Source organism: Sus scrofa, chromosome 11, assembly GCF_054392235.1.
Source record: "Sus scrofa isolate SSC_HxYL_T2T_F1_AM1 chromosome 11, Sscrofa_HxYL_maternal_Yorkshire_Landrace_v2.0, whole genome shotgun sequence".
In the NCBI taxonomy this organism is placed as follows: Eukaryota; Metazoa; Chordata; class Mammalia; order Artiodactyla; family Suidae; genus Sus; species Sus scrofa.
Genome location: NC_139393.1, coordinates 83432339 through 83458136, shown reverse-complemented (window position 1 = coordinate 83458136; position 25798 = coordinate 83432339). Strand labels below are relative to the sequence as shown.

The window sequence follows — 25798 nt, the reverse complement described above, 5'->3', positions numbered from 1 at the left end:
GCAGCTGCACAGTCACTGCAAGTGGGCAGGGGCGAGGGATGAACAGCGTGGATTTCAAGGAGAAACCAGAAAAGCACAGGCGTGAACACGGGAGCAGCAGAAGGCCTGAGACGCTCGGCACATTGGGGGCGTGAGGTGACGGCCACGGACCCACGGGAAGGGACATGGGGTGAAATGACACGGAACACAGCGAGCTCTCAGGTGGCGCAGGATGTTCTAGGCTCGCCTGAGTTCATCATAAAAACGATTCAAGTGGGCACAGAGGACGGAGACACTCAGGTCATTGAGAAACAGGTTTTGCTCTTCCCCAGCTCTTAAGGAGAGGGGACCATGGCAGCGCTCCAGCGCGTCTTTAGGAAACCATTCCACGCACCACGCCGCTTCTGAGCACTTGTTCACAAAGGGAAAAAACCCCAGGATGTTGTATCATGTGGCAGTAATGAGATGCAGATCGCCAGCAAGGTCTTTATTAGCTTGCTCACGGGGAGCTGCTGAGTGGCTCAGTGGATCAGGCTCTGGAGCCCCCCGTGGGCGTTTCATGCGAAATCCAGTCTAGAGACCACAGGACACAACGGCCACTTGCTTTGGCGGGTTGATGGTATGAAAAATATTTACGGGTTATGAAAGGCAACCCAGTTCGGAAAAGGCTGCCTATGTTCCCCAGAATTCCAGGTACAAGCGCGTCTCCTCCCAGCGATGGTGCTTCAGAAAACAGCCTGGCTGCAGTGACGTCTCTGATGAACTAGTTATGCAAGATACACACCTGTGGTCTGGCTGCACGGCGAGGCCAATCAACACTATTTCCCAGGATAATTCCTCCTGTTCAGAGGTAACTTTTTGATCAGGTTGACCTAAATATGTTAACTGTCACCTCTCTCGGCTGGGTTTTGCTCCTGGGTTTCAAAGAATGAAGCAGCAAGCCCATAGCAAGCTCAGGAGCCTTGCGAGTTGCAGATTCTCCCATCAAACATTTACAGAGGGGCCCTGACTATGGGCCTGACACTAATTTTGCACGCGGCGGTGTTTCTAATGTGGCCATTATCTATATCATTGACTGATTTAAGAAATGAGAAGCTACCTTGGAGACAGATGAGGAGGTGTGTCCGGGGTGTGTGACTTTCTGCAGCCCCCAGCACCGCGGCTGTTGAGCATCACTGCTGATGCGGGTGGGGTCTTTAGCACGGCCCCGGGGCAGGGGTCGGGGTCGGGACACCTTTACTTTTCAGGTGGTCCTGAGCAGGCATCTGAGACGTGCCACACTAGACGGACAGCCACACTTTGCAGAGTCAAATACCTCCTTAAGGAAAGAGGCTGGACAAAGACCTGGCAAGTGAGTGCGGCTGCTCTGAGGGGCTGCTCACCTGTAATCAGGGTCTGCTTCCAAGCAGAACCTTGCAGACGGGAGACCCGAAGCCAGGAAACCACCCTTTCGAATGCAAGGAATTATTCTGGCCTGAGGGCCCCTGACACTAGAGGGGGCCCTTGGGGACAGGAGAGCGGGACAGGTTTTCTAGAGAAGGTGAGGACAAGGTGAGCAGGCACTAAAAGAACAGCCCTCACCTGAAAAACTACACCTGTGTGTCCCTCAGGTACAGTTACAACAGTTTTATGTGGCTTTTTTTTTTTTTTAATAAGAAAAGTTTTACGTGCCCTCGTCCCGTATCTTTTCCTGGTAAGGGATTTGTGTTCAACTCCAGAAGGGAATTTCTTTCTGAGACAGGGACTTGGTGTCATTGTCTCGTGTTAGTGGTTTTCCGGAGACGGAGAATGCCGTGCTATAAAGACCCCAGGGTCTGGGTGACAGGAGAGGCCTCTGGTCCCCCCTCTGGAGCTGCTTATTTCCCACGATTATGGGAAAACTTCTTACCCCCTCCCAGTCTCAGATGGCTCGTCAGTAAATGGGGACGCTGACACCTGTGCCACTGGCCTCACAGACAAGACCCATGGCCGCCGGCATGCTGGGCCCCCAGGAAAGAGCCACGTACAATGTTAGCCATTAAGCCTCCCGACAGACACCGTTGGCAGATGTCTGCCAGCCTGTGGGGCCCGCGCGCATGCCCAGACCGGCGGCATCTGTCTGGTTCTCTCCCTCCCTCTGGCTCTTTGCTCGCTTTGTGGGAGCGATGTTGAGGTTAAGGCTGAGTTGTCACATGACTCCAGGCCTTGCCAGGGAACGTCCAGGTGGAAAGCCCATGCTGCCCTCTGCCCTCTGTGCCCTTCAAGGCTGTTAGCCCAAAGGACCAGGGGCCCTAACTCACGCTCAGAAGCCGGGCTCACCGCATATCAGCATCTCCTTCTGCACCTGGGGACTCTGAGTTCATCATCAGTGCCCATCACCCTTCTGGCTCTCGATCTGCCCTGGTGTGAGGCTCTCCTAGGCTCTCCAAGGCACTCCGCCCCTTGGCCGCCAGGTACACCCGCTGTGCACATCCGCTGCAGCGGCCTTGCACTTGGCCCAGCTCACTGACATCTTCTGATGAGGTCTGTGAAACCTCTTCCCAAACAAGGTATGAGCAAACCCCTGGGGGGCACTGGCCACCTGGGCCTCAGTTATGGACCCACTAAGGGTTTATGGCCTCCCAGTAAAGCCTGTCCTTGCCATGGGACGGACCCGTCTCCCTGCTGCACCGCCTGGAGAGGGCCGGGCACGCCGCTTGCTTTCTCTCTTCTTGGTTTCCCAGTAGCAAGCCCTGTGCTTGCGTGAAGTAAATGCTTTTTGCATGACTGCAAGGGAATTAGCTCTACAAGTTAAGGCAGGTCTGGTTTCACAATCTTCCCATGCGCATTCTCGGGCATTGAGAGAGAGAAGGTGCTGTAAACGGGAAGAAGAATGTCACACACGTTCACAACAAATATTCAGCACTTAAAAAATGTTCCATTACTTAGAGGACAAAAGCTGTGCGCTCTTAATACAGGTACGTTTGGCTATGGATCAATTTATCCCAATTGAAAGTTCATTTCCAAGGGGAAATAGGAGTTATTTCTACTGGGCATCCGGGGAATTAGAAAGACTGCACTGTACAGTGGCAAGTCCCAAATACGGACACTTTCCTTCGCTCCAGAGGGGCCAGGGACTGGCTGGAAAAGGCCTTTTCTCACAGAGGGAGCGACTCTGCCCATGTTCAAGCTCACGTCCACTGAGCCAGTGAGGGACGCTGCTTCCCAAGGCTCATCCTGGCCTGACGTCCACCTGGCGGCGGAGGGAGAACCCGCTTCTCTGGGGCTGTGAACCCCACCTCCTCCGGGGACCTACTCATTTGGAAAACAAGGGAAATCTAGTGCGGATGCGAAATGGCTCCGGCAGGCAGAGGCACCCTCCACCTGCTCAGGATGCAGCCCTTTACGTGGGGCGGGAAGACACCCAACGACGCATCAGCCAACTATGTGCTGGTTCTGTCCACGCCCTTTATAATTCTCTCGAAGCCTCAGGCCACCAGCCCCACAAACAAATCACCGGGGAGAGACAGGAGAGCGAGCAGGAGTGAGAGAGATGAACAGCGCGGCGCAGGAGAAAGCTCCAGAAGAGCCTGCTTGTGGGCAAGAAGCCTCCAGGGTGGGATGTCAAGCCCCGCATCTCATTATGGGATGGAGAGATTTGCATAACGAGGACCCATTTCTCATGCCGCAGTCTCATTAGAATGCGTCAGCGATGAAATGAAGACAGTGCCGAAACTTCTGTTTCAGGCACCGGGAGCAGAGAGAGAAGGGCAATTTACCAACACCCTCCTTGAGGTCACAGGCTTCTGCTTGTGAGTCTGTGATATTTCAGCGAGTTTTAAAGCATCTTCTTGTTACTGAACAACGCGTTAAGGAGTTGCACCTAATTTGGCAGTGCAGTGTCAAAACCTCATAAAATAAGTTTCCCATGCGACTGTGTGTGCGCATTGATTTTTCACACTGAGTTCTGTTTGGACGTGACCCTTCGAAATGCACCCTTTTGTTGTCGTGGCTGTAGGAAAGTTGTCTGCACAGCTGCCCACGGCAGGGGCTGTGCCCCAGGTCCCTGTGGGAGATCTCACGGGCCAGTGTTGCTTTGGTGCAAAGCTCGTTCCCGAGAATTCTTTTGGTTGTACCATGAAAAACAATGTCCCAGCACCGGGAGGCAGGCTTCCGACCTGAACAGCCATCATGTCCAGGAGGCTCAAAAGCATTGACTGCTAGGTACTTGGTCAAGTGACTTAAGAATAAATCTGTTGTTTTTCTAAAGGACTTCTATAATAAAATATTTATAAATATTCATCGGTAAATTGACTTGACATCGGGACACACTGCCAAATAATCTGGGGATGGGGGAGTGCACCCGGGAGGCTTGGACATGAGGCCAGAGAGAGAGTCCATACTCATCTACCCTCTGTGGTGCGGCCGTAAGAAGACAAAAAGAAAACGAAAAAGAAAAAGAAATGACCAAATTTATCCTCTGCTTTTGTTTAAAATTTTCCATAAGGCCAACTTTAACAATAATTCTTTAAAAAACAGTGGCCCTCTAGAATAAAGTATCATACCGTAAAGAAAAAAAAAAATTCATGTATGTAATGCTCTGATTTAAAACTCAAAATATTCTTATGTGGCGTGTTTATGCAGTGAAATAAAAGATTTGAAATTAAAAGTAATTATTTGGCTTCAGTGGCTCTTATTTGTAAAAATGTCAAGGGGCAGATTTACTGACTATATTTCTATGTCAGACTGCTTCTTATTAGGTGGATTTTAATCAACTATAGCTGATAAACACCTACTCTGTGAAGAAATATTGTATACATATATATTTTGTTGTCGTCAATGTAGTTTTAACTACCTATTTCTATCATATGAGCTAAGGAAGCACAGGACAGAAAATAATAAAATAATGTGTTTTTACAAAATACTCTGCAAATCAGACTCCTCCACTTTCTGCTCCAGATTTCTGAGTGCACTGCATTGTTGTCACTGCCCTATCATCCTGATCTGTTTCAATGCGAACAGAATAACGTGCTCATTCTATTCAGGTTCCAGAAAAACAACCAGCCAGCCACGGGGCCACTGGAGCAATGGCGCACCCTTGTGGCCCAAACAGCCATTGCTCTCCCCCCATCATTGGAAGGCCTCAGAATTTTTGAAATTGAGCAAGTATAAATAATTAGCACAATAATGCTCATATGATAACATCAAACAGAAAAACTCTTTGTGAATGCATGAGGTAAACAGAAAGACACAGGTGATGAAACACTGAGTCATTCTCAATGTCAAGGGCCAGTGGCTCTGGGACAGTATTCCAAAATTGTCTCTATCCAAGAGCTATAAAGGACATGTTCGGATTTCTGAATTTATGAACCAATTTTCTCCATTCAAACTCTGGGACTCTTACTTGATGCACCTCAGATGAGCATATCATGAACTTTTAAAACCATACCCTCTGCTCTTGGGGGTTTTCCCTGCCGTCCTGGGCACCGCTGTGTAGGTAGGTAGCTAAGAGAAAAAACTCTGAGCCCAGCATCACCGCATTCGAGTCAGGCTGTGTTTCTCAAAGGAGGGAGATTTCAAGCAAGTTTACTCTCTATGCCTTACTCTTCCCATCTGCAGAATGGGACAGTCACAGCAGATACTTTTTAGTCCCGTGAGACCCGAACAGGTCATGAAAACCATGCCTGGAGCCTAGACAGTGCTGCGGTTACTTGGCTGCTAATGTAACTCCTCTGGGGCTGCACACCCATCTGTAGCCACCTGGATCCTGGACCCTCAACCTTCCTAGAGTCTAGAGAAAACAAACTGTTTAGAGGAATGTAATATTTATGAAACGCCACATCTGCGTCTACAGGAGTAGCGATGGACTAAGAATTAAACACCAAAGGCCCCATTTCCTGTACACAACTTGCCACTTTTTGTATTTTAACTGCACACACTCTTTGCAGGGTAGGGAGCAACAGTGCCATCTCCTCAAGGTCACTTTCCAAAGAAGCACAGGGAATACTGTGAACGCTTCTGCAAATCCGCAGTACAGTTTCCCCATCTCACAACCGGCCAAGAAATGAGCTGTAATTAATTTAGGTGCCTTGAGGCTGAATTAGCCAGCCACTGGATTATTTGGTAAGAAAGCCATTTCAGGTGAAGAGAAGAATATCTTTAAAATATCTTTAAATATAAAAAGAAGGTAAAGTAGAAGATTGAAAATCTTAAAGGAAAAAACAAGCCCCAAGACTACAGTCCATCATTAGTAACAGCCATGCAATTCATTCAGAAGAGAATGGATTGCTGGCTTGAGGATCCAGTTGTGCAAGCCGTAATAATCACAGCAGCCGCTCTGGTGATTAGCTCCTGCACTAGGGCTGTTTCTCTGTCTTCCACGTCTTCTCTTTAAGCCCCTTCTGTATCCTAAAAGCACGACCTGGACAAGCCCATGAGAACATATCCTGCAGTCTGGTCAAGGTATTTCTCCCATCACAGATCACCCAGAATCACCGAGTCCTCAGCCGCCCAGCTGGACTCTCGTCCACGGATACGCGGGGAGAACCGGGTCTCCCAGTGCAGTTGGCTGTTATTACAGCTCCTGCGCTGGGGGAGGTGCTGCCAATTCATGCATTTATGAGAAAGCCGTAGTGGCTCAAGCCAGTCTTTTCCAAAGAGTGTTTTGTCAAAGGCCACAGTAGAAAAACAGATGTCTTAGAATTTTAGAGCTGCACTAACAGATGTTGGACTTGAGGTTCTGATACGGGTTCCCAAATATTGGTTAATGCCTCCCCTCACGGAATTACAATTAGCCATCCATGCCTCCCGCCTGGGGCCAGGGAAGGGGGGGGGACTCACTGTGATTCTTCCTCCACTCTGAGTCCTAGACTTCAGGATTTCCAGTTGGTGGTGCCTATCTAGGAACCCATCAACTTCACTTTCTTAAAGAGAACCAAGAAGTCACCCCATTCCCATCTACAGTAAAATGAGATTTATGAAGTGTACCAAATTCTTAGTTCCCAAAGCAAATACTACTCTCTTCATTTAATGCTTTTCTCTTAGATTCCATGTTGTTGCCTGGAATGAAACGTATGACTTGTGAAATTCAAACAATCTCCTACATACAAGGACAATTTCATTTATGAACGACCTATAATGAAGAAGAAACTGTTAGCTAAACAGACAATTAGCTTATCTGTCTGAAGAATAAAGAGGGAGTGGGTTACTCCGTCATTTGCTAAGTGTTCTTAGCTGGGCCTACTTTTCCCTTGTTCAGAATGTTTTCTAGATTTTCCAGAGTTTTTGTACCTCATCCAACGATGAAAGCCAACTTATTTATTTTCTTTAGGAGAAAGAGCAGGTTAATGTGTACATAAAACGTTATGTAATAGCAAGTCAAATTTTCATTTTTCCAGTCCTACCACCTGACCTGAAAGAAGGTGTTTAACCTTCTCACCTCAAAGCGTCTTCCCATCTCTGTAAAGGGAGGATGTTAACAGCAGCAGGACTGAGAGACCTTAAAGAGAAGCAGCTTTACATTAAAGCAACTCTCCTCCCAAATCCAAAACGCTGGAGGCTATTTTTGGTTTTGCAGAAAAGCCTTATGATGCTTTTTTGGAAGATGCCTTCACAAAGGCAACCTCATCTGAAACAACTAGCACATGGTTAGCTGTGTACAAGAGACCAGCAACAGGGTTTTTTTTGCTTCTTAGGGCCGCACCCGCGGCATATGGAGGGTCCCAGGCCAGGGGCCGAATCCAAGCTACAGGTGCCAGCCTACACCACAGCTCACCGCAAGGTCAGATCCTTAACCCGCTGAGCGAGCCCGAGGATCGAACCCGCAACCCCATGGTTCCTAGTCGGATTTGTTTCCACTGCATGCCATGACAGTGCAACACATTCTGAATGAGGATTTTTCTGCTAGTGATTTGCTTTCACAGGGACCCAGAATAAAGCCTTGTTAAGACAGGTAACAGCCTCTGGCCGCAGGAGCCCAGCCCGGAGTTCCCTGACTGGACTGTCAACAGCTGACTTGGCCTGAGGCAGAGCTGAGCTGCTCAGTGGGAAGATGCAGATAGAACACAAATAAATTAAACTGTTCCTTGAGTGGCGCAGGAATAGAAGAAAGCATATTCATTTAAAACAACACCACGGAGCCCTACTGTATAAGGCAGTAACTGAACAAGAGAGCACCCCAGATGCAGAGGGTGGGTTGAGATGGACAGTGACTCGGGCTTCCCCGCCAGCTGTAACCACAGGGGGATCTCAATATAACACAAAAAGGCCACGTCCACGTCATAAGGGATATTATCAGGAAACAGAAATCAGCTCAGGTCGAATCTTGGCCTCATGCGTCCCAAGCCTGAGCTTGTATTAAACCCAGTTTTAGCGCCGTGTATTTTTACATCGTGAGCTTCTACCTACAGAAAGGAAATGTGCATTCTTACCTAGTTGGGCCTATGGGCTGCGTAAGAGTTTTTAAAGGTGCGATGTGCCCCGAACGACGACCACCGCCGCCCTTTCACACGTGACTCACACCGCCTATGTACGGTCACCTCTAAGGTCTGTACCCACGGGGGTGTGTGACATTCACCTTCCGGCTCCCGGATCCTCCTGCCGGCCGCCGATCTCCGGAGCACGCTCCGTCCAGAGCTGAAGATGCTGGCCAGCTCGTCCAGGGGGCTGCCCAGAGGCCGGGAGTGCGGGGGGCTGTAGGGGGCCGGGGAGGGGGCGCCCGGCGGGGCCTTCCTGAGGTCCGCCCGGGCTGCCTTCCCCGGGGAGTACGGGGCCTTGGGGAAGGGGCTGCTGGGCGCGCCCGCGGGGGGCGGGCTGGGCTTCGGGGGCCCCCGGGGCAGGTCGGCGGGGGCCGCGGGGAAGGTGAAGTGCGCAGGCGGCCGGGGGGTGGCGGGGGGCGCGGGCGGGGGCGTGGGGGGTGGCGAGGCTTTGAGCGACCCGGCGAACGCGGGGGCGCCGGGGGACGCGGGCCGGTCGCCGTCCGCCTTTGGGGTTTTGGGGTGCTGCGGGGACAGGGGGCTGGAGCCCTCGGGCTGCACGGGGTACTTGAGGTTGGTCTCCAGGACCGGCAGCTTCTTCACCTCCAGGGGCGTCAAGGGCGACTCGTCGGACGCGGGGGAGCAGGTGACCGGGGTCGGGGGGAACACGAGGAGCGGGGGCCGGTGCGCCAGCAGGTTGGGGAAGGGCGCGGGGATGTCGCACGCGTCCCTGCAGGGCCGGCCGGCGTCGCCGTCCTCGGGCGGCGGGAGGGGGCTGCGACCCTCGCGGGGCAGAGGGGGCGACGAGGACGCCGCCGAGACGCCCACCGCCCGGCCGCCGCCGTCCTCGGGGGGCGCCAGGTACTTCATCTCCTCGTACACGGCCTCCGCCTGCTCGGGGCTGCCGGCGCGGCCCAGCATCTCGATGTAGACGGGCTCGGGCTCCGGCTCCGGCTCCGGGGGCGCGGGGACCCCCGGGATGCCCTGCGGGCCGCCTGCTCCGCCCAGCGCGGCCCCGGCCCCCGCCGCCCCGGGCCGCGCCCCCGCGATCTCCTCCGAGGAGCCGCTGAGCTTGGTGTGGGGGCTTCGCTTGGGCTTCCGAGGGGGGATCTTCTTCATGGTGCTGTAGTCATCGCTGTGCGGCCGGGGCCGGGTGAGAACTGGGCGAGGGACAGACAAGAGGAGGGGCCGTTAGCGGGACCCACGCCCCAACCTCGAGGGACGAGGCGGGTGGAGCTGCCTGCGCCCCCGACCCGCGAGCACCGGCCTGCACCCCTCCACCCCCCAGGGCCCGGGCCTCTCCGCCCGCCAGGGTCCAGGTCTCCCCACACTTCCCACGGCTGCCAACGAAAAGGCGAGTTTTGATCTTGGAGCTGCGGGACAACCACCGGCCGAGGAGGAAGAAGGTGGACAGAGTGGAGGCCCAGGACTGCCAGCCGCCGGCAGAGGGAGCGGCCTGGGATGCTGCTGCCGGAAGGCGTCTGCCCCCTGGCCCTGGCACCTGCTTACACCTGGCTCCTTAGCGCCTGGTACAGGTGTGGACGAGGTGCTGGCTGAACTGATCCTCAGGATTTTAGAGACAAGAACACAGGGAAGACGGAGGAACAAGCGCAGGAGCGAGCTGGTGCTGTCTAGGGATTATTTGCATGGTCTAAAAATGAACACAGGGAGGCGCTCCCTTCGTGGTTCAGAGGGTGAACCCGACTAGGATCCATGAGGATGCAGGTTCTATTCCTGGGTTAAGGATCCGGCATTGCCATGAGTGTGGTGTAGGTTGCAGACGTGGCTCAGGTCCTGCGTGGCTGTGGCTGTGGTGTCCGCCGGCAGCTGCAGCTCCGATGGGATCCCTAGCCTGGGAACGTCCATATACTGGGTGTGGCCCTAAAAAGCAAAAAAATAAATAAATGAATAAAGTAAACACAAGCAAACTGCATCCAAAACTATAGGCACGGAGAGAATAGGGAATTTGGAAAAATGAAGCCAAGGGGCAGTTTCACAATTGATACACTGAATTCTAACGGATTAAACAGGGAAATCAGGACTGTACCACTTCACTGAGAATTTCAGCAGGAACCTCCTAGGTTACATATCCTAGGTTGAGGGAGGATATGTAAAAAAAGAAATGAGCACAATATTAGTAGGAATTCATTGTTAAAGAGGCAGAAGAAATAGTTCAATATGACTGCAAAGGTTTCAGTTGAAAACATTTTAAAAGACTTCTCTTTCTATCTTTTTACTGTAAGTTCCAGTAGATTTTATTCAACAGTAGAGTTTCTCTGCAAACTGAGATGTCACTTTTAGGCCATGATGAACAGCTTCACTGTACATCAGCCCTTCTCAAAACTCCGGAACTATTTTGCCAATTTGGCGTTTGGCTAAGCTGTAGGAAGTCTTGCTATGAGGAGGAACAGCTAATTTTGCTGAGTTGCCGAGTTATTTCAGGCAGCCGGGCTCTTCTGTCCTCGTGGCCGCACATAGGACAGCAGACTCTCCATCTTTGCTTTTGGGGAGACAGCCCCACTTTGAGGGTTAAAATGAAAGGCCTTGGAGTTGGATAGACTTGGATTCCAATCCCGCAGTCACCGTTCTTTCATGCCATCATTCACGCACTGATGCCTTTAAACTGCATTTGTTGAGATGCAGTAGCGAATACACAGCAAGGGTTTGCTGCCTTCCTCTGGCCTACTGGGCGAGGTCAGACAATAAAATAAGTAGACGTTTTAAACAAATTAGTTTGTTTTCTACAAATGAGTAGACTTTTTTTTTTTTTTTTTTTTTTTTTGTCTTTTTTAGGGCTGCACCCATGGCATATGGAGGTTCCCAGGCTAGGGGTCAAATTGGAGCTGCAGCTGCTGGCCTACACCACAACCACAGCAATCTAGGATCTGAGCTGTACCTTCGACCTACACCACAGCTCACGGCAATGCCGGATCCTTAACCCACTGGCAAGGCCAGGGATCGAACCCTCAACCTCATGGTTCCTAGTTGGATTCGTTTCTGCTGCGCCACGACAGGAACTCCCAAATGAGTAGATTCTATAGCATGTTAGAACACGACGTGTACTATGAGGTGGGAAACTACAGGCCATAATAAGAGGTCACCAGAGGTGTGTGCGTGTTTGCAGGGGGTGACACTGGCGCAAATGATTACTATTTAAAATTTCTGGCCGCACCTGCAGCGTATGGAAGTTCCTGGGCTTAAGGGTCCAATCGGAGCTGCAGCTGCAGGCCTACACCACAGCCACAGCAACACCCGATCCTTAACCCACTGAGTGAGGCCAGGGATCAAACCTGCATCCTCAAGGAGACTATTTCAGGTTCTTACCCTGCTGAGCCACAACAGGCACGCCTCAAATTAGGGTTTTAAAAGACATCTTAGTCACATCTCTCTAAGCTTCATGATCGCCATGCATAGAGTGGTGACATCAGTAACGATGCCAGAACAATCCAACAGCGTGTGTAACGCGCGGAGCTCAGGTTCTGGCCCTTCGTAAACATGAGACCGACGGGAGACAGCGAACGAGGATGGACAAGGATGCAGTTAATTTCCCAACTCCATGGACATCTTTGAAGACCCGTATCAGGCAGGGTTCCCCCAAGCAGCCGACTTTTAAGAGCAGAAAGTACCCCAAACGCCCACTTCTGTAATTAATGAGCATTATCCCAAAGCCGTCCAATGTGCTAAAACCCAGCCACTCCTAAGCTTCTCCTAGAAAGTTAATGAACCAGATACAATTTTCACATTAGTATTACAGAGGTGTTCTCAGGACCCGAATAGTTTAAAGGATTTGTGGCTGATGCACGTTACAAAACTGTCCTCAACAAGATTTCCAGTCCCTCCTGCTCCTCCAGAACCCGGAAGCTGGCAGGGTCCCTGTGCCTGTCCCCATGAACAAAACATGGCCAAAGGGCTGCCGCCTGCCCGCCGAGGCTGGGTCGGGGCACTGCAGCTTCTGCCTGGCTCTCCCTCTCTGGGGACACGGGTGCTGGTGGCCCTGCCCTCCGCGAGAGGGGTCGGTTTACTGCAAAGCACCTGTGCTGTGGGGAACAGAGGGAGAGGCTGCACAGAGGAGGCGCACACCAGAGGACCCCATCTGCTCCAGCCCTCAGCTGTCCGGGTGTCCCCAGCCCACACCCCAGAAACGCCATGGACAGAGCCTTGGGCAAGGGTCCCAGCTCCAGCCGCTGTCTGACTGCATGTATGAGAGAGCTTGCGCGTGGCTTAGCTGAGGCCAGCCACCCCCTGGAACTGGAGGGGGCAGTGGGAGGGTGGAAGAGAGAGAGAGAGAGAGGGAGGGAGGGAGGGAGGGAGAAAGAAAGAGAGGCAGAGAGGGAGGGAAGGAGCGGGGGAGAGAGAGAGGAAGAGAGAAGGGGGAGAATGAGAAAAGCTTTGTTATTTTAAGCTACTAAATTTTGGAGAGGTTTGTTACATAGCAAGAGACAACATACACAGGTATTAGTACCTGGAAGTAGAGTGATACTATCAATTAAACACACACACACACACAAAATTTAAAAGCATGGCAGTGACCTTGGGAAATTGGAGGAATCTTGAGGAGAGTGTTAGCAGAAGCGTAACCCTTAAGAAAGCTCTCGCTGAGAAGGAAAGGGAGGAAGAGGCTGGACAGTAAAGGAAATATAACCCATTATACCTTTGTGGAAAGTTTAGCCAGACTGTCACCTGCAGAAATGTGAAAACTAGACCCCATGCTTGAGGATGGATGGTCTAGCTAGGGAGATTTTTTTTTCAGACAGAATGTAAAAGTGGCTTCCTGGGTTCTTCTAGCTTCCTACAGGAAAATATGAGAATAAAGAGGTAAGCTGAAGAAAAGCGAACCCTTATCCATAAAAGAGCCTGGACTTTCTGAGTTTGAAAATAAAATAGTTTCTCACTGCTGGTCCATGCAGGTAGCAGGTAACTCAGCAGTTAAGAAAGGACTCGTAAGCAGAGGTCAAGTCTGGAATCTTTTCAGGAAAACATGAACTAACGATGCAGCCACGGTCGTGAGGATGAACCCCTTTATTTAGATCTCAGAAAGATTTAAGGTGGTGCTTCACTGGACCCTTTCGAAGAAACAAAACCACTGGATTTCTAAGCGCACTGCCCCAGAGAAATCTTGCAGACCAAGAAAAAGTAGAGGAGAAATTATCTCAAGAAATCTGTGGTTGTGACTTGTGGCTAATGGGGTAGATTATAAATCGATTCATAGGAAACTCACAAAGCTTTTAAAGGAATTGTATCGGCGTGCCTTGAAAGGGGTAGCATCAATACAAAAAATCAAGACGCTCTGGGGCCTCTAAGTTTTATGAGTAGGAATCAGCCTGAAAAAACTATGAGCCCCACTCAAACCTGAGTCCGCTCTTGTGGATTAGGAAATACTATCCCAAGGTAAGCCGAGATTCCAGGGCGTGGACCTAACAGCCGTGGAAAATAATTTCCAGGCACCAGGACCAAATCCCGATCAAGGCACAAGCAACAGGTTAGTTGTGGGGCGAAAAGGTAACATCTTCAGATCGTTAGGGCCAGTACTGGAGGAGCCTCCTACTAAGGAGCTGGCCTGAGGAGCCGGGATACCTGGACATGGCTTAGATGGTGAGACTGGGGCCTTGGCCCTGAGCCTGTTGTGATGATGGGATGAGGCTTTGGGGAGTTTGGGGGAGGAGTGAGTGCTTCTTCTATGTGGGAGGGAATAGGAATTGTTTTGCTCAGAGTGTGGACGGAGGGAGTCTGTATTCTCCAAAAATTGGCCACAATAAGTGTTCCCAGTCTTATCAAGAGGCAGAATCCATTTCACCTTCCTAAACCTGATGTGCCTCTGGGACCACCTGGCAGATGGAAAGTGGTGGAAGTGACACAGTATAACCACCGAGGTTGGCCCGGCAAAGGTAACCTACTGGCCACCGGGCCTTCTCTTTCCTGGGGCTGTGCCTTGGAGACACGGATTCTCCAGGTAAGACGTCCAGCTGCCCTGAGGCTGCCTGGCTGCACAAACCAGGTGGACAGACCTCCCAGCCACAGAGATGCCTGGCAGTCCCTCTCCTCAGACCCCTGGAAGAGAGCTTCCAGGTGATGCCAGCCGCCACCTGCAGCTTCATGGAGAGCTGCCCAGCGGGGCCAATTGACACCCAGAACGTGAGACAGTAATGAAATGACCGCATCTTATTTCAATAGATATGTTTGTCGGGATGTCATTAAGCAGTAAGAGCTAACTGATCGTCCCTCAAGGTTTGCTTTAGATGCAGAAAAAAAAGCTTTAAAAAAAAGTGAATGATGAAAGATCAAAGCAGCATGGCTTGTCAGGAGAGAGTTGAGAAACTGGCCTCTAAGATCTGACTGCCTGGGTCCAAAGCTTGGATGTGTGACCTGGGACAGAATACACCACGGCTCCCCCGGCAACATCCCTGTCTAGAGAGGGACCAGGTTACAGCCTCACTCTGCTGGGCAGGTCTGACGATTGAAGATACTAGCATAGTGCTTGGCACATAATAAACAGTGCGTGTCCGCTGTTACTGCCAGCATCGTATTGTTACTACAGAAGCGGAAATTGATCATGAGGTACAGAGCAGGGCTCCTCAGAGCGTAGCCTGAGCTTCATCGACCTCGGATCACCTGGGGTCCTTTACTGAGAACGGAAATAGCACAGTCCCTGTCCTACTCTATAGCTACCAAGTCAGAGCATCTGGGGTAGGAGCTGGAAAGCTTCATTCTTCCGAAACTAAAATCTTAGAAGCAATCCGGGTCAGGAATCACGACTTGTAGGAAAGAACCAATGACGTGGACAGAAAAGGAACTGGGTTCCCATTGTGGCTTCGCAGGTTAAGGACCCGACACTGTCTCTGTGAAGATGCAGGTTTGATCTCTGGCCTCGCTCGCTGGGTTAAGGATTCGGTGTTGCAGCAAGACCCCCTAGAGGTCGCAGATGTGGCTCAGATCCTGGGTGGCTGTGGCTGTGGTCAGACCCTCAGATGCAGCTCCAATGTGACCCCAACCCAAGAACATCCATATGCTGCAGGTGCAGCTGTCAAAAGAAATAAAATAAAGAAGGCACTGCTCTACTGACTGGCCTGCCACGAGTCTCCAAAATGTGAGTTTTCCTGGAGTGGGCCTCAGCGGGGAGACACCCAAAGCATCTTAGAGCCACATGTGAGCTGAAATTAAGTTCCAAGAACCTACAGTTTATATAAAAGTCTTGCCAGCCTCACACTCTTGCATCGTGCATTTTAAACAGCCGGCCTTAAGAACCCCGAGATGCCTCACGGTAGCAGGAACCTCAGAGTCTCCCACCTGTGGTCTTTCTTGCTTCCTCTTCATTACTGGTGTTTTTTTTGTTTTGTTTTGTTTTTCCTGTCATTTGCTTTTATGTGTGTTTTTATCTCTTGTGGTTCTTGGATATCTTTTTTTTTGTTGTTGTGGTTGCACATAGGAGAGAACTCAACTCTGTCCTCAATATTTTGTTTTCTCTCCGCTGATTTCTCTAAAATCTCACCTCCCGGGCAGGTAGGCTTTTCACCTGCACACAAGCAGAATGCATTTGGGGCTTTACAGGCTATGGTGAGGCCGCCTTATCCAAACTTCAGCCTTTCTCCTTGGTGCTGCACTTTACACGGGGCTGCATCTCACAGGCCCCGGAGAACGGGAGGTCAGCTTGCTTCTGCGCTGGGCCCTCGCCCTCTACCTGTGTTCACATCTGCCTCCAGCTGAAGACCTTCCTCCAGGCGACTTTTCTCATGTTCCTGCTATTGTCCTTATTACCACGATGCTGCAAACACACACGCGTCCTCTTCTCCCCAAAGTGATGAACCCCCCCATCTAAGCAGCGCTGTGACACGACTCATGTGTCACAATGGCGACTGTTTAAAAACTTCTCCCTGAGATCTGTTCTTTCTAAATCAACCGGCAAAGGGCGTCTTTGCAGATGAAACTAGAGTCCACACGCGGCCGCCGACGGCTGCAGGCTTCTGTGCATCCACCACCTCCTTGGCGTCAACCAACCGTCTTTCCCCAAAGACGAGCTTATGGCTTTGTTGTGCTTTTGCATTTGGAGCTCGTTTATTCACCAAAGAAATTGTGCCCCCTCCTGTGCTCACACAATCTTTTCTGGGGACACCTATGTCGTCATTTCATTTAGAATGTCACCCTCCACCCCTGAGGTGGGAGCTAGAAGGGGCCCAGGCTGAGCAACTGGAATATGTCCCCGGTGAAAAGATAGTGTCAAGACAGATTTTGTGGCAGGATTAAGGAGGAGCTGGGTCCTGCCTGGATAAAAGAAGGACTTTCTACATGAAACTTCTCCCCCCCTCTTTTTTTCTTTAGGGCCGCATCTGTGGTACATGGAGGTTCCCAGGCTAGGGCCCGAATCAGAGCAGCAGCTGCCAGCCTGCACCACAGCCACAGCAACTTGGGATCTGGGGTTCAAGCCGCATCTGCAGCCTATGCCACAGCCTGTGGCAATGCCGGATCTTTAACCCACTGAGTGAGGCCAGGGATGGAACCCGCATCCTCACCAACACTCTTGTCTGGTTCTTAACCCACGGAGCCACCACAGAACTCCAACCAGATAGTTCTCACTCTTGAGGTCAAGGAGCCCTCCAGAACCACACATGCGCAGAAAGGTTCCTCAGGGGCCAGAGAAGGGAGAAGGGGCACCAGACCACAGCACATCCCGTCGGCTTCCCAGAAACCATCCTGGGAGAAGAATCCATCCATTCTGCGCTAGAATCCATCCTGGCTAAAAGATGCTTGTCACACAGATGAGGGCCCGGAGTCAGGCCCAAGGTGGGCTTAAGAGGCCAGAGGAAACCTGGAAGGAGGGCCCCCATCGGACGGATTTAAATCACCCCCAAAACAGGCGGCACTCTCTTCCCCCTTTCTGTCTCTGTCTGTCTGTCGCTCTGCCCCACCCCGCCTGCCCAGGCTTCTCTCTTGTACACACTTGATACGCTCCACCACTCCCAGGCTCCTTGCCGAATGTTTTCTCCAAAGGGACAGGGGCTGGGGACCTCCATCCAGCTGGCCCTTGAGGTCTGGGAGTTCAGCGCTCTCACCCCGCAGTCACCTGAGAACACCGCCACCCCCTACCGTGTTTTCTCGGCAGCCACCCGCTTGGAAGACAAATACGCTGTGTGTTTACCTGCTTACTGTGCTCACCACCTGCCGCCCCGAGGGCATTTATTTATTTATTTATTCATTCATTTATTGTGGCTCCTCCGGGCCTACAGTAGGGCCTCCCTCCGAGGGCAGTAACTCAAGGCTGTGCGGCTGATGTGCCGCAGAGAAGGACTTCCCTCTGCGCTTCCCAACCACGCTCAGAACGAACGATGAAGCAAAAACATCGCATGACCTCTTCTGGGAGAGATCTGATCCGGAGCGGGCTGTGGTTTTGCGCAAGTATGTCCCGTCCAGCAAGGCAGACACTGTGGTTCTCTTGTCCCCACTTTCACCCCCACTGCATTTTGCCGAGTCATGGTTCTCCTCTGCCTGCGCCGTTTCCCCGGGCTTAATGTTTAATTAGGTGCCGATAACGGGGAAGCCAGATGAATTATGTTAGCTTTTTAATTAGCAAACATTGACACGGACTAGAGGCCGACTTTCTGAATTGTTCTGGTTGAAGGCTCCTCATGCACTGTCGAAGTTGGGCTAGGACTTAAGGAAATCATATGTAAGTAGCTTTTCCCTAAGAGGCTTAGCGAACTGAATGCAATATTATTTATATTTAATGATTCAAAGGGCCCCCTGGCAAGCCGTTGATGGATTTAATTCTATTAAAAATGTATTGGGGGGTGGGGTGGACAGCACTGCCCCGGGCACCCAAAGACGGGAAATCAGGCATCAGTAACCCAGGGGGGGCAGATCTCTCTCTTCCTTCCCCTGGGCTCACCTTCACTGGCTGAGTCCCTGGCCGCAGCCCACAGGCAGGCGCTCACAGCCTCATAGGAGGCGCTCAGCCGCGTGGTGGGGTCCCGCTTCGGCTTGGGCGGAGGCTGTTTCCGTGGTGACGGGAGGCTACTGCTGTCATCCAGGCTGAACACGGAGTGCAGAGAAGGAGATCGGGTGGATGGACTAGCCAGGGACTGGACCAGGCCGTCCACCGCCAGGGGCACCGGGACGGAGCTGCAGTGGAAGTGCCTGGGTCCAGCCTTGTCTTCAGCTCTGGGGGGACAAACACAAAGAGCCCCCCCAGACAGACCCAGCTGCATTATTTGGATGGTAACAATGAGCCAGCTCCAGGAGACATAATCACAGCCCTTTGGTATACAGCCCACCCGCGGAGGCTGGAGGATGCCCGTGGCACTGCGGTACCCGGTGCATCCTGAGAAAGCCCCCCATCCTTCCAGCCCCTGCTTCGTGATCCATAAGCACGATGGAGGCTCATCATTATTACTTAAAAAGAATCTCACACAATCCCAAGACGTCTTAAGAACTGCCACATTTGCTAGCAGGCATTGGCTGAATGCATTTTTCACACTCTGATTATTAAGCAAATCACAAAACCAGAATTTCAATCTGAATGATAATTTCTGGGAAATCCATCTTAATAGAGAGTTACTGATGCATCAAACTGCTGGGACTTCCCCACTGCTCCCCCCTGCAAAACAGAATGTACTTTACTTAAAACCATCAAAGATTTACATTTGCCCTGCCCCCCTTTCTCTCTCTCTCTCTCTTTCCCTTACCATTTAAATTCCAGCAGTGATTATTTAATTAAGTGCGGAATTATTATTTTTCTTCTGTTACTCCATCTGGTTGTCCAATGCCAAGTGAACTGCTGGTATTCAATAGATAAATAGACAAACACTTCCTCACTTAATTTTACATCGGGCCAATGAATACATAATGAAATTGAGAAATTGGGGTGGCTGTTTAGCTCCAGCCGAGAAAATAATAAATATTATTCTGGAAGTCATATAAAATGAATAGTTATCTGGTTCAAAAAGATTCCTTCTGGCTTCAGATGCCAATGTAATCCTGTGCTAGGGAGATGCCAGGACATTCATTTTTACAAGGAGTCTCCGAGCATGTGTTTTTATAATGATATCTTTGTGTGGCAGAGCACCAACAGGGCTGGGATCCACTGCCAGGCAGAGCCAGATGCCCATGTAGGAAACGGACTAGCTGAAGACGAAAGCCTCGCACTCGGCGGATCATTTGTTTTCCCTGTAATGTTTAATTACAGTTTTCTGTACAAAGGGAATTTTTTTCAGTATTTAATCATTGAGACATTTGAAGCTAATTAGTGAGAGACACATTTGCCATTTCCCCTTTAATAAAAAAAAAAAATCATTTGACACAGGCAGTCCAGGAGAAGGGGAGTCATTTTCAATGAGAAACAACTAGCTATTACTAGGTTCCTATGGAAAAGCAAAAGTCTCCCTGACAGCAAATTGGGACGGGAAGGATGCAAGGAGGGGTGTAAACCACTGGTGTCCCAGGCTTTTGCAGAGGGACAAGAGCAGTGAAGGCGAGAAGGACTTGGTTGTCTCCACAGGTCTGCTTGGAGCTCAGCATCCAGCGTGACCTTTAAAAGAAAAGGCTCCCCCTGGATCTTTCCTTACTGGCAAGGAGATGTGACAGTTTCCTCGGAGGCATACGATACACCTACCCATTGATCCATTTCACTAGTTTCATGTTTTCAGAGTGGCTTCTCCACATTGGGGGTCAGATTCTCTGAAGCGTCTATGAGTCAGCCTGATTTATACACTTGACATCTGCACAAAGAGGTCAAGAACCCAGCTCTATGTTTTTGCTAAGACATATATTTGACGCCTTAGAATTTGGTGCTTGAGATGGTAAGTGGTGCAAGCGTGGCAGGTGAAGCAGCCGTTCCACATACTGACCTAACACACACAACGCCTGGTGCAAGACTATCTGCCTGTACCTTCTGGTTCCTTCCTCTTGCTTGCTTCTGGCCTCCACCTTCTCTTTGGGGAAAGTGGCGTTCGTTTCCTTCCGGAGCCGGTCACTCTCACGGGCAATGTCGGAGGCGTTCTGAACCACCAGGGCGTCATAGGTCTTCAGCCCCATGTCCTCGGTGACCTGCAGGAAGCTGTTGATGGACGTGGCCTCTTGCTGCCTGATGCTCCTTTTCTGATGCAGGCGCTGGCGTGCTAAAAATCCTCTTATAACTTCGGCAAAAAAACACAATCATGGGTCAACGAGAGGAGCAAAAGCAAGATGTTTACCAGCAAAAGTCCCCAGTTCAGGTATGTCTGAGAAACGATCAAAATATGTGCAGGTCAGTCTAGGGCTTTGCTAAAACATTCCACTCTTGCATTAAAACATGTATATGTATATAATTAAATTTGGTACAGATAACCCTGGAGGCAAAACCCTCACCCTGAATGAATCGTGCAGTTAACATGATCACAAAGCTTCCACGATTCTTGGAGTAACACAGGCTGGATGCAGAGGGAAAGAACAAAGCCCGTACCCCAGAGAATTCTAGGTGTGGCTCCAACCAGACCTTTCGGGGGGGGGGGCACCTATCACGTTTTATTGCCTCAGACTGAATCAGAAACGTCCAAGGCTCATGGAAAGAGTCTCTGAAAACATGATTCACATACTGTTGATGGGACTGTGATTTAACTCCTAGAAAAACCAACACTGCCTTTAAGACTCTTGGAAGAGACCGTGTAGAAATAAGGGGCATCCTTCTTTGCTTTCTAGGGACGCGGGGCTAGGAAAACAGGTAAGAATTGGCGGAAAGCGGAAGATGGACACGCTTTGAAATCACCAGCAGTAACAAGGGTTAAGACCTGAAAACTGAAGCCACGCCCACTGTTTCAAAGCGCTGCCCTGTGCTAGGAATGCTAACCCATCTTTTGGGGCCCAAACTCCATGACCGTTCCTGTACCAGGATTTCCATTTGGTACCCAAAGAAAGAGATGCTGAGTGAGGCTAAGAAAATCCCCCAGGCAAACACAAGCCACCAACGGTAGAGCCAGGATTCAAACCTCTGCCTTTATGAGGCCACACGCTATCATCCGGCCATGTAGCTGTCCAGAGAAGGAGCCACGACAGGGGAGTCATAGGGCAGCATGGTGGGCATCCGTATGAGGAAGAGCTTTCTAACGACGAGGACAGGGTGTAAAGGGAACAGAGGTCTCTTGGGCAAGAGTCGGCTCCTAGTCCCTGGGCAAGTTCGAGAAATAGGCTGGCCCCGGCTTGGAGATGCTGTGACAGGTGCAGGGGAGCAGTTCTGATTTAGACCTGTGACGCTAGGATGTGTCCCTTCTCATTCAAAGTTTCTAAGGTCAGAAGGAGTTGTCTGGATTTACAGGAAGAGCTAAAATTGCAGGGAAAACAAAGTGTTGGTAATAAAGACACTTCATTCTTGTCTGGGAAGGAGGGTCATTCTGTAAACCGCTAAGTGCTTTAAAATACTCCCTGGCTATAGGAGAGCACGTGCGTGCGATATTCACTGAGATGCCTGGGCTCGATGAGAAGGAGGAAAGCTGGACACCACTTTCCACAGTCACGGCTTCAGAGGCAAATGCTACGCAGCCTTCTGAAATGCTCCAGGCTTTTTTTTGACGGCAAGACGAAAGGCTATGTTGGAATGCAGGCAAATTAAGTTAACTATTAAAATAGTCATGCTGAACTCATCTAAAAGAGAAAAAAATTAAACAGAAAAAGGTCCAGTCCGATTTCCAAGAATATAAATGCAGAGGAAAATGCAGAAATGGTAGCCATGTGACCGGCACGCTGAGAAAGAGAAGTGGGCAGTTCCCATTGTGGATCAGCGGGTTACGAACCCAACCTGGTATCCGTGAGGACGCGGGTTCGATCCCTGGCCTCGCTCAGTGGGTTAAGGATCAGGCATTGTGTGGAACTTGAACTGGGCATATTTTTGTCACATTTAAAAAACACTTAAGTACTGACTTTAGAAAGGTGAAGAAGAGGGTCTCTTCAAGACGTTTAATCTCTTGGAATAAAGGGAAGATTAAAGTGGACAGGCCAGACCTCTGACCTCCAGCTTCAGCAGAACAATTCACTGGAACCACCTTTACCCGGGAGTAATCCACTGTCCGGTGTCTGGACTGTTTGCTCATGCTTCATGGCAGTAATGTTCAAAAATGTTTACAAAGCTGGAGTTCCCGTGGGAACAGAATCCAATGGCCCCAAACAGAGAATATGGACTCACTGACCATGCCCGCTGTGCGTCCTTTGGTGGCGGGAAGTTATGAGGATCAAGGGAGATTTCCCCAGGAAAAGCATCTTTTTTTTTTTTTTTTTTTTTTTTTTTTTTTTAAATTTTATTTTCCCACTGTACAGCAAGGGGGTCAGGTTATCCTTACATGTATACATTACAATTACAGTTTTTCCCCCACCATTTCTTCTGTTGCAACATGAGTATCTAGACATAGTTCTCAATGCTATTCAGCGGGATCTCCTTGTAAATCTATTCTAAGTTGTGTCTGATAAGCCCAAGCTCCCGATCCCTCCCACTCCCTCCCCCTCCCATCAGGCAACCACAAGTCTCTTCTCCAAGTCCATGATTGATTTTCTTTTCTGAGGAGATGTTCATTTGTGCTGGATATTAGATTCCAGTTATAAGTGATGTCATATGGTATTTGTCTTTGTCTTTCTGGCTCATTTCACTCAGGATGAGATTCTCTAGTTCCATCCATGTTGCTGCAAATGGCATGATGTCATCCTTTTTTATGGCTGAGTAGTATTCCATCGTGTATATATACCACATCTTCCGAATCCAATCCTCTGTCGATGGACATTTGGATTGTTTCCATGTCCTGGCTATTGTGAATAGTGCTGCAATGAACATGCGGGTGCATGTGTCTCTTTTAAGTAGAGCTTTGTCCGGATAGATGCCCAAGAGTGGGATTGCGGGGTCATATGGAAGTTCTATGTATAGATTTCTAAGGTATCTCCAAACTGTTCTCCATAGTGGCTGTACCAGTTTACATTCCCACCAACAGTGCAGGAGGGTTCCCTTTTCTCCACAGCCCCTCCAGCACTTGTTATTTGTGGATTTATTAATGATGGCCATTCTGACTGGTGTGAGGTGGTATCTCATGGTAGTTTTGATTTGCATTTCTCTTATAATCAGCGATGTTGAGCATTTTTTCATGTGTTTGTTGGCCATCTGTATATCTTCTTTGGAGAAATGTCTACCCAGGTCTTTTGCCCATTTTTCCATTGATTGATTGGTTTTTTTGCTGTTGAGTTGTATAAGTTGCTTGTATATTCTAGAGATTAAGCCCTTGTCAGTTGCATCATTTGAAACTATTTTCTCCCATTCTGTAAGTTGTCTTTTTGTTTTCTTTTGGGTTTCCTTTGCTGTGCAAAAGCTTTTCAGTTTGATGAGGTCCCATGGGTTTATTTTTGCTCTAATTTCTATTGCTTTGGGAGACTGACCTGAGAAAATATTCATGATGTTGATGTCAGAGAGTGTTTTGCCTATGTTCTCTTCTAGGAGTTTGATGGTGTCCTGTCGTATATTTAAGTCTTTCAGCCATTTGGAGTTTATTTTTGTGCATGGTGTGAGGGTGTGTTCCAATTTCATTGCTTTGCATGCAGCTGTCCAGGTTTCCCAGCAATGCTTGCTGAATAGACTTTCCTTTTCCCATTTGATGTTCTTGCCTCCCTTGTCAAAGATTAATTGACCATAGGTGTCAGGGTTAATTTCCAGATCCTCTATTCTGTTCCATTGGTCTGTCTGTCTGTTTTGATACCAGTACCACACTGTTTTGATGACTGTGGCTTTGTAGTATTTCTTGAAGTCTGGGAGAGTGATGCCTCCTGCTTGGCTTTTGTTTCTCAGGATTGCTTTGGCGATTCTCGGTCTTTTGTGGTTCCATATAAATGTTTGGATTGTTTGTTCTAGTTCTGTGAAAAATGTCATGGGTAATTTGATAGGGATTGCATTGAATCTGTAGATTGCTTTGGGTAGGATGGCCATTTTCACAATATTGATTTTTCCAATCCAGGAACATGGAATATCTTTCCATTTTTTTACATCTTCTTTGATTTCTTTGATTAAGGTTTTATAGTTCTCGGCATATAGGTCCTTTACCTCTTTGGTTAGGTGTATTCCGAGGTATTTGATTTTGTGAGGTACAATTTTAAAAGGTATCGTATTTTTGTATTCCTTTTCTAATGCTTCATTGCTGGTATACAGAAATGCAACTGACTTCTGAATGTTAATCTTATATCCTGCCACTTTGCTGAATTTATTAATCAGTTCAAGGAGTTTTGGGGTTGAGTCCTTAGGGTTTTCTAGGTATAGAATCATGTCATCTGCATACAGTGACAGTTTGATCTCTTCTCTTCCTATATGGATGCCTTTGATTTCTTTTGTTTGTCTAATTGCTGTGGCTAAGACTTCCAAAACTATGTTGAAGAGCAGTGGTGAGAGTGGGCATCCCTGTCTTGTTCCAGATTTGAGTGAGAAGGCTTTCAGTTTTTCCCCATTGAGGATTATATTTGCTGTGGGTTTATCATAAATGGCTTTGATTATATTCAGGAATGTTCCCTCTATACCCACTTTGGCGAGGGTCTTGATCATGAATGGATGTTGAACTTTGTCAAATGCTTTTTCTGCATCTATTGAGATGATCATATGATTTTTGACTTTTTTTTTGTTAATGTGGTGTATGATGTTGATTGATTTGCGTATGTTGAACCATCCTTGTGAACCTGGGATGAACCCAACCTGGTCATGGTGTATAATTTTTTTGATATGTTGTTGGATTCGGTTGGCTAAGATTTTGTTGAGAATTTTTGCATCTATATTCATCAATGATATTGGGCGATAGTTTTCTTTTTTGGTGGTATCTCTGCCTGGTTTTGGAATGAGGGTGATGGTGGCCTCATAGAATGTCTTTGGGAGTATTCCTTCTTCTTCAACCTTTTGAAAGAGTTTCAGGAGGATGGGCACCAATTCCTCTTTATATGTTTGATAGAATTCACCTGTGAAGCCATCTGGTCCTGGGCTTTTATTTGTAGGGAGTGATTTTATGACCTCTTCAATTTCATTTCTGGTGATTGGTCTGTTCAGTTGGTCTGTTTCTGCTTGATTCAGTTTTGGCAGGCTGTAAGATTCTAGAAAATTGTCCATTTCTTCCAGATTGTCAAACTTATTGCCATATAGTTGTTCATAGTATTCTCTTATGGTTTTTTGTATTTCTGCTGTATCCGTTGTGATTTCTCCTTTTTCATTTATAATTTTGGTGATTTGGGTTCTTTCTCTCCTCTTTTTAGTGAGTCTGGCCAGGGGTTTATCAATTTTGTTCACCTTTTCAAAGAACCAGCTCTTGGTTTTATTAATTTTCTCTATTGTTTTTTGAGTCTCTATTTTATTGATTTCTTCTTTGATCTTTACAATTTCCTTCCTTCTGCTGACTTTAGGACATTTTTGTTCTTCTTTTTCT

At 49.1% G+C, this 25798-nt stretch overlaps 1 protein-coding gene across 7 annotated transcripts in view; it reads right to left on the bottom strand.

The window, feature by feature from the left end:
* Positions 1–25798, bottom strand: part of MYO16 (myosin XVI) — a 539824-nt gene that overhangs the window by 49741 nt on the left and 464285 nt on the right. For 3 of the 7 annotated variants that reach the window (XM_084982290.1, XM_084982289.1, XM_084982291.1), the window contains 3 exons: positions 20287–20533; positions 18289–18560; positions 8513–9571 (listed from right to left, as the gene is read on the bottom strand). In XM_084982290.1, coding sequence (XP_084838416.1) covers positions 8513–9571; positions 18289–18560; positions 20287–20533 — 1578 coding nt within the window. Of the gene's footprint in view, positions 1–8512; positions 9572–17549; positions 18054–18149; positions 18561–20286; positions 20534–25798 lie in introns of those variants that run through there. The other 4 variants (XM_084982292.1, XM_084982295.1, XM_084982293.1 and 1 more) reach the window with 2 other exon arrangements.